This window comes from Quercus robur, chromosome 6, assembly GCF_932294415.1.
Source record: "Quercus robur chromosome 6, dhQueRobu3.1, whole genome shotgun sequence".
NCBI lineage: Eukaryota > Viridiplantae > Streptophyta > Magnoliopsida > Fagales > Fagaceae > Quercus > Quercus robur.
In genome coordinates, this window is record NC_065539.1 from 47,818,223 (window position 1) to 47,831,225 (window position 13,003).

General features: G+C 37.2%; 2 protein-coding genes and 1 pseudogene across 2 annotated transcripts; 1 reads left to right on the forward strand and 2 right to left on the reverse strand.

The window, feature by feature from the left end:
* The first annotated feature begins 590 nt into the window (after positions 1-590).
* LOC126689156 (CASP-like protein 1D1) lies at positions 591-4,003 on the forward strand. Its single transcript, XM_050384209.1, has 3 exons — positions 591-1,087; positions 3,286-3,412; positions 3,525-4,003. The coding sequence occupies exons 1-3, from the start codon at positions 858-860 to the stop codon at positions 3,747-3,749; spliced, it is 582 nt and encodes a 193-aa protein (XP_050240166.1). The 5' UTR covers positions 591-857; the 3' UTR covers positions 3,750-4,003.
* A 3,154-nt stretch (positions 4,004-7,157) lies between these two features.
* On the reverse strand, positions 7,158-9,637 carry LOC126689155 (divinyl chlorophyllide a 8-vinyl-reductase, chloroplastic). Its single transcript, XM_050384207.1, has one exon. It carries the CDS (start codon positions 9,539-9,541, stop codon positions 8,279-8,281), a length of 1,263 nt encoding a protein of 420 aa, XP_050240164.1. The 5' UTR covers positions 9,542-9,637; the 3' UTR covers positions 7,158-8,278.
* Positions 7,163-7,387, reverse strand: LOC126690667 (U2 spliceosomal RNA; annotated as a pseudogene).
* Positions 9,638-13,003: the final 3,366 nt, after the last annotated feature.

Sequence of the window (13,003 nt, forward strand, 5' to 3'; positions counted from 1 at the left end):
TCAATCATATTAATTTCTCATATGTTCATCATCGTTAAGGTAACTCTGTTACTCACAACTTTGTTAGACATACTAAATATGTTGTAGATTTTTTAGTGTAGATGAGAGATGTTCTATCACGCTTCTTTACTATAATTCATGCCGATATGTTTCTTCTTAAGAAAAAAAATTTGCATGTTTGGTTAATTTTTAAAAAATTTATTTGGTCTATTTATTTATGTATAATTTTTTTTTTTTAAATCTCATTATTAATGCACACAAAAACCGCTAGAAGACGTCCGTATTTACAAATACTTACAAACTTCTTTTATGATAAGGCAGGAACAAAAAGCCAGTGGTGGATACAACATGTCCTTGGTCGTTTATCCATCTATGTACGTAAATTGCAAATTAAAAAATTTGCAAAAAGCTCTTTTTTTTATTAAAACAAGTGGAAAAATCTTTCTGTCACAATCAAAAAGAAATCGGAATCTGATATTTTATTATCAAATTTCTTAGCCACCAAACTTTTTTCCCAACAAAATGCCATATATGTAACATGTTTTCTTCACATTCATATTATTTTACTTAAACAAAACCAGCCGTGTCTATGAGATAATGGAAACGATAGTTCCAAGCAATTCACAACTCACCATCCAAATCAAAATTCACTTGACGTGCGGGAAACTCCAACTTGAATAATTTCTGGACATTGTGCCTTTGCTACGATAGCTCGCCCCTAACACTTTCATGTATAAATATACATACCAATCATTGTTCAATCCTCGCTTATCCACAACCATCTCTACTATACTTAGTACACTTAAACCTTTAGCTACACAAGCTAATCTTATTAGCCACAAGTACAACCAACACCTATGGCTTCCACTGATAAGCCTACAGACCCAGAATACAACAAGGGAGCTCCTCCTCCTCCTCCTCCATCGGCCACTGTGAACTGTTCTGTTTTGGATGTAACCCTCAGGGTCTTATTATTTGCGGCAGCTCTGACGGCTGTCGTGGTTGTAGTCACTAGTGACCAAACCAAGTTTATTGTTCAGCTAGGAAGTTATCGCGAGGCCAAGTTTAAACACTCCCCGGCTTTGGTGTAAGTTACATGTCTTTACTTTTGGTGAAAGTTTTGTTCCATTATAGAGAGTTACAATTAATTACATGCATGTAGTCTTTAATTTCATTTTTTTTTTTTTAAGTATATATTGGTCTATTTGTGTTCTTATGATTTAGTATTTGCAAAGAAGTATCGTGTGTATATGTTACGTACATATATATATAGCTTCCAACATGATTTGACTTTTAACTTCAACATGTTGATAATCAAGGCTATAAGCCTTAGTACTTCCAATTAAGAGGTGGGTTGAGGTTGTACCTACAAATCAATGACCCAATATTGGTGGGAAGGCAGAGACAAATGGTTAAGAGCACTCATAGCAATTGAGCTAAATAGCTATATAGTTATTTTAGCTCTACTAAAACACAAAAATCCACACTACAGCAATGGAGTTAAAGATAAAATTTTTACCTTCATTGCTACAGTGCACATCTATAAACAAATGTGCACTGTAGCTGAAGGCTAAAAAAAAAAAAAAAAAAAAAAAAATTGTTTTTGGTTCACACTACTTTTTTTTTATTTCTTATTCTTTCTGCATTCATTCTCTTTTCTCCATGTCTCTCTTCTCACTGCCTCTCAATCTCTTCTTTCTTCCTCCACAGTCTCTTCTGTTGCTTCTCTTTAGTTTCAGCTGAGACCTAGATAACTTTTTACAGTGCAAAACAAAAACAAAAAGTTTAATTCCAATTTGGGTTCTCAAAAAAATTGAAAATTTACATAAAAATATGAGCTTTAAGTTATCAAAATTGAGTTTTTTTTTTTTTTTTAAACTATATTTATTGCAATCTGAATTATAGATTTGTTGGGTTTTTGAGGAAAAACGCAATAAATAGTTTTTCTTGATCTGGGTTGTTCTTATTTTGAGTTTTTGGATGAGGGAGCAGATGGGGAAAAAGCTTGGGCTTTTTGTGTGGGTATGGTTTATGCTATGTGGGTTTTGTGTGGGAAGGTTTGTGGTAGAGAAGAACAACTTGAAAGTGACTTCACCAAGCTCTCTGAGCGGTATCCATGAATGTGCACTGTGATTGTGTTTTAGCGTTGATTTTTCTGCTTTCTTTTTTTCTTTTTTTTCTTCTTCATTGGTTTTGATGGGCACGGCGGGGTTGTGGTTGTACAGTGATTTTTATGTGTTTTATGGTGGTTGTGGTTATGTATTAGTGGTTGAATGAAATATTATTTTATTATAATGTTTATATTATTTTATTGTGTAAGAAGTTAAAATAGTTCCACTGCTGTAGAATGTGAAAAGATAAAATAAATAACGTAATTTTTTGTATAGTTAAAAAGCTAAAATTTTAGCTCCACTATTGTGGATGCTCTAACAAACTAAATCACTCTTACCATGTTTCATGAATATGTCGGTCAAGAGAACATGTAATTAAAGGAAATTTTGCCGTGGTCCTTCGCCGCCATGGTAGGCCAAATAAGAAGAAAAAGTTGGCAACAATATTAAAGTGGGAAGTACATTGATATAAGTATGAAAAAGGCATTAATTAATTTAGTCCACTTATACCTACTACCAGTTAAGAATCAAGAATGCAGCTACCTAATGCTTGGAAAAAGTATGTCCCTGGTTTTTTTCCACTATTTTTGTGAAGAGTATTGTGGTTTTTCCTTATTGGGAGAGCCTGTGTTTGAATCCCCTTGTTGTAAGGGGAAAAAAAATTATCTTCTTGTTAGGGAAAAAGGGTTCTTAATCAATTTGACCAATTGATTGATAATTTGCACATAATTTAAATTGTGTGTGGAGGTGGATAATTATGTTTAATGTATAGTAATAAACTATATGACATACGAAAAAGAAGGTATTTGATATCATTGAAATATACCACACCCATCACATGGGAGTGAGTTTCGTATTTTATTTATTTATTAATAAGTTAGTTCCACATTTGTGTGGTATGATATATCCTACCAGCATAAAATAAAAATTGCATAATCTGTATGCATATTAGCAACAAAATCAATCATGCAACAATTTTATTTCAAATATTATCAAGTTGCCCATGGAAGAAAATAACTAAAAAGGAAATTACGTGTAAAAACTAAAAAGGTTCAAAAGATAAAAATAAAATAAAATAAAAAGGAAGACATTTTATACCACCTTTAATTGTCAGCATTCACAAGGCTTTCGAAAGTAATAAGGGTATCAATTAATTTCACCTATGAAATTGCAGGTACTTTGTTGTGGCACTGTCCGTTGCTGGACTTTATAGTATCATTACAACCTTAGCATCACTCTCAGTCATGTGGAAGCCAAACTTGTCAACCAAGTTCTTGCTCCATTTTGCATTTTGGGATGTGGTAAGTAAGCTGTCTCTTCATTAATAAAAGTAATATGGAAAATAACAAGAGCAATTTGTGAACAAAGTCAAGGTTTACTTATTAATCTTTGTACAATCTTTTTATGACACAGCTGATATTGGGGCTAGTAGCTTCAGCCACTGGCACAGCAGGCGGTGTTGCATATGTTGGATTAAAGGGCAACAAGCATGTTGGGTGGGTTAAGATATGCAACAATTATGATAAGTTTTGTCATCATCTAGCAGGATCTCTTGCAGTCTCTTTGTTCGCTTCCTTTGTGCTTGTTCTTCTAGTTTGGCTCTCAGTTTACAGCCTTCATCGTCGGATCCCCAAGTAAGAGCTAGCCTCCACAAGTCCAAAAATTCCATAAATATATATTATGCGAATTATGGCCACAACCATTAAGCAAATTGTGTGTTTGTACAAAATTTGAAATTTCTACGTATGCATTTGTGTAAATTTAGGGGGGGGAGCTTTTGTGTAGTTTCTTCTATATCTTATATTTGATTTGTCATGTTTGTAGTTTTTTTTCATGTTATCAATTATGTTACATGTAATTGAATTTGAATTATAAGAATATTGTCTGCTTCACTTGTGATTGTTAAAAAATAAGCCTTAAGAGTGCTAAGAATATTCGCATCAACTTGTATAAAAATTCTGTCTATTTTAATATAAAGACATATTTTTTATATTTTACATACTCACATTTCAAAACATCTTATATTAAATCTTACATTAAATTAAGTTACGTCTAAGTCCATATCGAAAACAAATTTATTTATCTAATGTCAGTTTGATTTGAAAAGGATTACAAACATCTATATTTTTAGATTACGAACGCTCAAAGATTATCAAGACCTAATTTTATTTTATTTATTTATTACATTTTTAAATAATAATAAAACAAAAGAGAATAAAGTCGTGGGGTACTAAATTATGAACACCTAGCCAGATTGGCCGAGGATACGAACTTATGATGCTTGGCTGAGGCCCATATGAAACGAAACAATGGCTTGAAAACAAGCGTCCAACCAAGCTTAAGACTAGATTTGGTTGGGGTTCGCCCAGCCCGTGCAGTAGTGCAAGGCACGGCCGACGCTCAAAGGTCCCAGTAGCAAGCTACACTAGCGGACCTTCCCCCATAAAAAAAAAAAAATTTTGTTAATATCATGTGGGACATTAAGACACTGATAGAACATAGCTGAGATCTTTTGGTTCCTCTGCTCGTCAAACTCAGGCGTCCTCATTGGCTTGAAATACAATATATGGAAACAACTACAGATATCTACTATGATACTTTGACATAGCTATGGTGATAGCAGATTAAAATTTCTACAATATCTTAAAAGTGAGGCTTCACTACTCATTTGCTTGGTCCCCATATATAGACAGTATGTAAACAAACAAAGAAAACAGGTGCGGAATTTTATTCATATGTAACTCACTTTTAACATGTTCTAGGTGTAAACCCAATCTATGTACCAGTAGACAAGCAAATAAACTCAGTTACAAAACCAAAAAAGATCAGTGAGTGATCAAAATATAGGCAAATATCAACAAGGACAATGCTATATTACAAAGCAGTTCACAGCGGATAATAATAACAAACTTGAACCAACGAATCAAAAATAGACAACAAATGGTCACAAGGCTTTCCAAGCAGGAAACATTGGAGCTGACTTAGCACACGAAGAAACAACATCATTTTGAATAGATAAAGCTGTCTACTATGACCACTCAATCATGGTAATAACAGATTTCTACAAAGTATACTCTGATCACTTGACATAATCATATGGCGCAGAATTTGATGTAAATTAGAAAGAACATTTACCATTCTGATTCAGTACAACCAGTCTGCTTTGACATCTTATATGAACTTAATTACAAACTTACGCAATCCAACATGAAATATATATACACACACTCAAATCAAGCCTCATACTCACAAGTTTGTTCAAGAATATATGTTTTAAGTATCATCACCACATGTAAGGTTACTATGAAATCCAAGTGAAAAATATATATAGCAAAAACTTCTTTAGAAATAACATGAGAGATGCGGGTTATTCTACACTTTAAGTTTGCGCTTGGAATTAGAGTTTAAAGTAAACTTATTTTACTAGTTAGTTTATTTTCACTATTATTCAACTTATTTTTGCAACTATTCATGGATCCCATTGCACTTTTTTGATATTATTCATGAATCCTACTGTACTATTTTAACTAACTTTTACATTTATCTACAATACTTTCAACAAAAAGTTTTCAATTTCAACTAAATAAGTTGTTCCCAAATAAATTCTAAATTCCAATGCCAACATGGCATAGGAGAGATGTGGCGTAGTAGCATTGTAGGGCCACGTGACTTTTTGGTACCAAGTGGGCTTAAAAAAAAACTGTCTTGAAATTTGGTCCAATTGACAAAAATAGCAGATTTTTCCACTAGACTTGGATAGGGTACGCCAGGCCCATGCTGTAGTGTATCACATTGGCAACACGCAGAGGCCCCAGTAGCAAAGCTACTGTGCTGGGCCTTCACACTTTATTATCTTGTGGCCCAATGGGTGACATATGAGATATTAAATTGAGAGCAGTAGTGGGCCTTCCAGAGTCGTAAACATATTATTTAAAATGTTACATGACTCGTTAGATAAGTTTTGTGACTAAAATTATATATGAATGATTTTATTAATTTCTATGTAAATTTTTCTTTAAACTGATTAGGAGGTAAAACTTTGTCATACTAAGAGAATGAAAAATTACTCGGTTCAATTAGTGTATTTCACCTTTCTCTCACGTAATTGTGATACCATTTGCAAACGCAGTTATGAACTTTTATATGAGATGTAATAATTTCACCAAAAGCAAAAGGACCTCTGTGATCTTGCATTCAGATTTGTGACAGTTACACTTGCTTGATGCTGGTGCAGTTTAGGCCATTCAATTGGCTATATTTTACTAATTGTTATACAATCTGGCACTCTTCATGTCCAAATCAAACTTCATTTTCAATGTGGATAAATCCATGGATTTGAAGTAACTATAGAAAAGAACACGGCCAGAAATCTTCTTTCCGCTTGGACGCTAACAAGGCATCTCCAAGTTGCAAAAAAATATAGATATATAAAGTAACCAATTTGCCAATACCTAATTCATTTGATGGTCTAGTCACTAGTCAATAGCTGACCAAGCAGCGCAGGACCCATCTTGGTGGCAATAACAGTTAGTGATTTAAGAGCACTCATAAGTGATTGTATAAAAGAAAATAGAACAAATTTTTAGCCTATCATGCGTAAAATTCACTTGCACCAGGTCATGCAAAGTTTTGTAAAAATACATAGTTGTTACACTTTTTATGAAAATTTACACTAATACTATTCATTTTACATTCACTAGAACGAAGAGAGTGGATGGTAATTGTTGTATGAAGAAAAAGAAACAATTAAAAAAATCAATAAATTTTGATATCTTAATAAAATGTAGTATAAATAGATACTCATCCACTTAAAAATAATAATAATTAACCTCACCCAAAACCCATTTTATTTTCTTAACCAAAATAAATAAATACCAGTAATGCTTTTTAGTGAAGAATTATGAGCCAATGTCTAATAATGCAAAGCATCTTAAAGGACCAGCATGATAACCGTACCAAAAATAAAACCCAAATACAACTTAACAGTTCCTTCAAAGAAGAGAACTATAATAGGCCGACTTTCTAGAAAACGATATTTAAAATAGATTTGGGTGGGGTGCGCCAGGCCCGTGCAGTAGTGCAAAGCATGGGCGACGCTCAAAGGCCCCAGTAGCAAGCTACCATTACGGGCCTTCCCCCATAAAAAATTTATTTAATATCATGTGACCCAATGGGTTGGGTCACATGATACATGACCCATTGGGCCATGCATCAGATATTAAACTGAGAAGAACAGATACTACACTTGATCTTAGCCAAAAGGCCGAGAAAGGTATGCTTTTTACTGTAGCTTGCTTCTGTTTTTATAGCTCATCTGTGCTTTTGCTCTTCTCTCACTTATTCCATGTGGGACATAGACACGCCAAAATAGAACATGTGCCCAGGCCGAGATCTTTTGGATACTCTGGTCATCAGACTCGTTGTATCAGGTGCCTCATTGGCTTGCTGCCTTTCATAGCCTTAGACCTGGGACATGATGCTTCTAAGACTTGGTATAATCTTCAGGCACAAACCAGGGCATTTTTTGTGTTGAATGCTATACATTAAAACTTAAACAAATGAATCAAAATCGACAATAAATGCCTACAATCTACAAGGTTTTCCGCCCAGGAAGCGCATCTGGAGGTGCGTTGGCACACAGAAGCACATCATTATGAACGTCTCCTGTTTTCTAGTTTCTAGAATGATGATTTGACATAGCCATGGTGATAGAAGATTTCTAAAAAGATCTCAAAGTGAGGTTTCACTACTCAAATGTACTCATTGGCTTGGTCCCTTTATATAGACAGTATGTAAACAAACAAAGAAGAGAAGTGCAACATTTTACTCATCTCTATGTATCTAACTCGCTTTAACATGTTCTAGGTGTTATCCCAATCAAACTATGTACCAGTAGAGAAGCAAATAAACTCAGTTACAGTTACAAGACAAAAATATCAGTGAGTGATCACAATACAGGTATATATTAGCAATGACAATGCTATATTCAAAAGCAGTTCACAGCAGATAATAATAATGCAAATATTTAACATTTGGGAAAGAGATTGTTGTAAACTCATAAAAATACAGTCAATAAGAAACCAAATACCTTGAAGTGGACTGTATTACAAAACTGGTTGATCCAATTTAGCTATTGAAATTACTAACTCTAAATGACTTCGTGAACTTCAAAAAATTGTTTGCTCCCCTAATTCCTGACCTGCCATTCCCTCCCTCAGTACCGTCTTAAAGAATTCTTCCAATGTGTCTCTACCATAGCTAGGCGTTTTCTCAGCACTGTACTCTCCAGTTTCAGGATCCAAAACCAACATACTCTCAGCTGCATAATACCTTCCGATTTTCCCAAACTCTGCAGCATCTTCCATAGAAGGAAAAATTTTAACCAGGAAATCAAGAACCCCAATAGCAAAATCCATTATCCCTATTGGCACTTTCAAGAACTTGGGTTCCTTCCCCAAGAGCCTAAACAGCAACTCCCCTTGCTCTAGTGGTGTCAATGCCTTCCCCGGTCCACCAATTGGCAGTACCTGGTTAATCTTATCTTCACTCAACACGCAATCTGCAATAAACGACGCCAAATCCGACTCGCTTATCGGTTTACAAGCACACAACTTCCCATCTCCAAACATGACATAAGGCTTCCCATCTTTCACCAACTCAACCTGACCCCCCAAACTTTTAAAGAATGCAGTTGGCCTCACTATGCTATAACCGAACCCCTTATCCTCTTCAGCTTCTTTCATCAATTCAGCCTCAAACTTCAGCTTGGCACGCTGAAATTCGAGAAGAGGCTTCTGCACACATATTGCAGAAAGCAACACAAAATGGGAAGCCCCACGGTTCCTACCAGCAACAAGACTATTCTTTGTTGCCTCATAATCAATCTTCCATGAATCCTTAACACCACCACTACGGCTAGCAAGGCATGAGACTACAACATCAACAGAAACCCCTAAGTTTTCCAAAGATTTCTCCAAAGAATCCAAATTGGTCACATCTGAAAAGCACACATTGGCTCTTTTCAACTGATTCAAAGTCTCTTCCTTGCTATTTTTACCTTTAATCCCACTCCTCTCTCTAGCAATGGCTATAACATTGAACCCTCTACTAATTAACTCATTAACCACAAACTTTCCAATATACCCAGTTGAACCCACCACCAAGATGTTAATATCTTTTGGGTTTTTGTTTCTGAAGGAAGATAAGGTGGTTTCAACAGACCCAGCTGTTGACGCTGTAACGGGTTTGAGTCTTTGAATGCTACACTTAAAGGGTTGGGATAAATTTAAAGATGAATACTTTAGAGCATAAGGGAAAGAGCTTACCTGAATTTGGTTGATGAATTGAGAAGAGAACCTTGCTGAGAAGCTTTGATTCTTTGGTGGAGAATGAAGATTGAATAGTGAACTGGAGGAGAAACAAAGGGACATTTTTTGAGTTCAACAGAATTGTGAGACAGGAATTTTGCGAAGTGGTGTCCATGGTTTTTTGTGTGCCTACTCTTTACTCTATCAGAGTAGAATCCAAATGATAGGTGGATGTGAATGAGATTACGAGAGTGATGAGATGACGTGTAATTGATAAAGTTACTCTTCTTTTCTTTCTTTTTTTCTCTTTTCTTTTTTCTTTTTTATCTTGAATACTTTTTTATCGCATAAAAGTATTAAAAAAAAAGAATTATCTATTTTTGTTTTTAATCTACCACTTTACAATACACTTAATATCAAATCATATTATATCATATTATATCATATCATATTATATATAATAAAAGTTTGGCTTAAACGCCGTAGTTGCGCCACGTGGTTTCACCAAATTGTAGAAATTTTATTAAATTTTTAGATTTTTAAAAAACTAAAAATGAATAGTATACTACCAAAACTCTAATTCATTCTTATCATTAAATAAAATTAGATTAACATTATTTTTTTATTTGTTAGGATATATTTCTTAAATTAAGGGATAATATTTAACATAAAAAAATTTAATTTAGATAATCTTTATCATCTAATAAACATTATTATTTTTATTTGTTAGGACATATTTCTTAAATTAGGGGATAATATTTAACATACAAATAAAATTAGATTAACATTATTTTTTTATTTGTTAGGATATATTTCTTAAATTAAGGGATAATATTTGTGGGGGTAAAATTCATCAGTCAACAGTGGGTCTTGGTACCCATGCGGAGCCCAGCCATAACAGGAAGTGAAGACATGCCCAGAGGACTTCCAGCCCAACCCTGTTGGGCCGAACCGGGCTTGTTTAAGAGGCGTCCGAGGAGGAGTGTCTCCTCGGACGCACCAAATGGGAGTCTAACGCACACCCTTCACATGGTGGGAAATCGTCCCAAATCGAGAGGAAATGCTAGACGCTCAGGGGGCAACCACAACTGCCGCATTAAATGCAAGGAAGCTACTTTTCCAGCCGCATTAATGTAGAAAATACAGGAGAATAGTATTATCTTGGCCAGTGCAACTCACAGAAAAGGGGGGTGTCCTATGAGACAGGCACTCAAGTAGAGGCCCAGATGGTTAACAAGTGTAGGGCCATTACCAATTTAAGGACGATATATAAGAGAAGAAAGTCCCCATGACTAAAAAAAAGAGGGAGAAAAAGAGAGAGAAAGAGAGAGAAGTTTTGTAAACAAAGCATAAGATATTGTCCCATGAACTGTTATCCCAGGAAACTTAATAAAGCGTCCCCACGTTCAAATGATTGCATGACTTACTAACAATTACGTTTACTCTGTCTAGACCTAGTTCTACGACCCACTCTCTACAAATTCATTGTTAAGGGTCTTTTGGGCCAGAATCGCTTGCTTGCTGGGCCTGGGCCCCAAATTCCGCCCTTACAATGGGCGCCGTCTGTGGGAAGAATTTGTGTCTCGACAAGTGAAACAGTAAGAAATGGAAGGATCAGGCCCGCGCTAAACTGGACGTGCAGATTCTCAACAGCAGGACAATTTTTTAAATATCGAACGAGGGAAAGACCAAGATAATCAGCGAGAGGGCAGCGTGAACACCTCTCACACGAGTAAAAGCCACTCAAAAGGGAAGGATCATGCATCCCATAAGCAAAACGATCGAAAGGCTTTACAACAAGAGATTGATGATTTGAAGAAAAAGCTGCGCCGAGCATAGCAGAAACGTACTTCACCCGGCTTGGGCACTAGCAGTGACGAGGATAACGAATACCGGCGAAGATCAAGAACCCCTCCGAGCGAGACCTTTTCCTACGAGGAAGAGAGGCCTCGTAAACGCAGCCACAAAAGCCCATCTTACCAAGGCCTGGCCAACGATGCCATGAGTAAGGCCTTGGATCACATTTCCCAGTCGTCGTTTACACGTAGAATAGAGAGTGCAGTGCTTCCTCGGCGGTTCCATCAACCAACGTTTGCTATATACAATGGTCGGACTGACCCAGTGGAGCATGTAAGCCAATTCAATCAGAGGATGGTCGTCCATACCAGGGATGAGGCGTTAATGTGTAAGATATTCCCATCTAGCTTAGGACCCATGGCGATGAGATGGTTCGATGCCCTCCAGCCGAATTCCATAGATTCCTTTAAAGAGCTGACGCAGGCTTTTGGTTCCCGTTTCATCACCAGCACTAGAGTCCCTCGGCCCCTCGATTCCCTCTTATCCTTGTCCATGCGGGAAGGAGAGACGCTAAAGGCCTACTCGGATAGATACTGGGAAATGTATAACGAGATAGAGGGGAATTATGATGACGTCGCCATCAGTACGTTCAAAAGGGGCTTGCCGACAGAACATGGCTTAAGAAAGTCGCTCACTGGAAAGCCAGTCACCAGCGTGCGCCAACTCATGGACAAAATTGACAAGTACAAAAGGGTCGAGGAGGACCAGCAGATGGGGAAAGGTAAAGCGAAGGTCGTCCCTCAGGAGAGGAGGGACTTCAGGTCGGAACGATTTAACAACAGTAACAGGCCGAGAAGGGACTATGTAGAGCAGTCCGGATCTACTGGGGCTTAGGCAATCCATGCTGTGTTCCGAGAACCTCTTCACAAAATCCTAGAGAAGGTGAAGTATGAGCCTTTCTTTCAGTGGCCGAACAAGATGGCTGGCGACCCTTTGAAGCGTAATCGAAACCTATATTGCGCGTACCATCAGGAGCCAGGTCACACTACTGATGATTGCAGGAACCTGAAGAACTATTTAGACCGGCTCGTCCGAGAAGGAAAGCTGAGACATCTGCTGCATCGCCCTGAAGCATGGCAAGAACCATCAAACAATGAAACCAGACAAAGTACATTGAGGCCACCCATTGGCACAATTAATGTCATTCTCGCCGCACCTGGAAGGATAGGCTCTGTCCCCTTCAGGGTAATGTCAGTGAGCAGTTTCCCGACTGAGCTAGACGACAGGGAATCCAAAAAAGCTAGAATGAGCGCCACGCCATTAATCGGGTTCACGGAGGAAGACAAACAAGGAACTATCCAACCCCACGACGATGCCTTAGTCGTTACGCTCAGAATATGAGGTTATGACGTGAAAAGGGTGTTAGTTGATCAGGGCAGCGCCGTGGAGGTAATGTACCCTAATTTGTATAAGGGACTGAACTTGAAGCAGGAAGACCTGTCGCCATACGATTCCCCCCTGATTAGCTTTGAAGGAAAGGTCGTCATCCCAAGAGGCATGATTAGGTTGCCTGTGCAAACAGACTCAGAAGTGGTAGAAGTGAACTTCATTGTCGTAGATGCATACTCCCCTTACACAGCTATCGTGGCCCGGCCATGGCTTCATGCACTAGGGGCTGTGTCGTCAACCTTGCACCAAAAGGTGAAATATCCGTCAGGAGGTCAGATCAAAGAGATAATAGGGAACCAGGGAGTGGCTAGGCAATGCATGGTGTCGGCAATCTCGTGA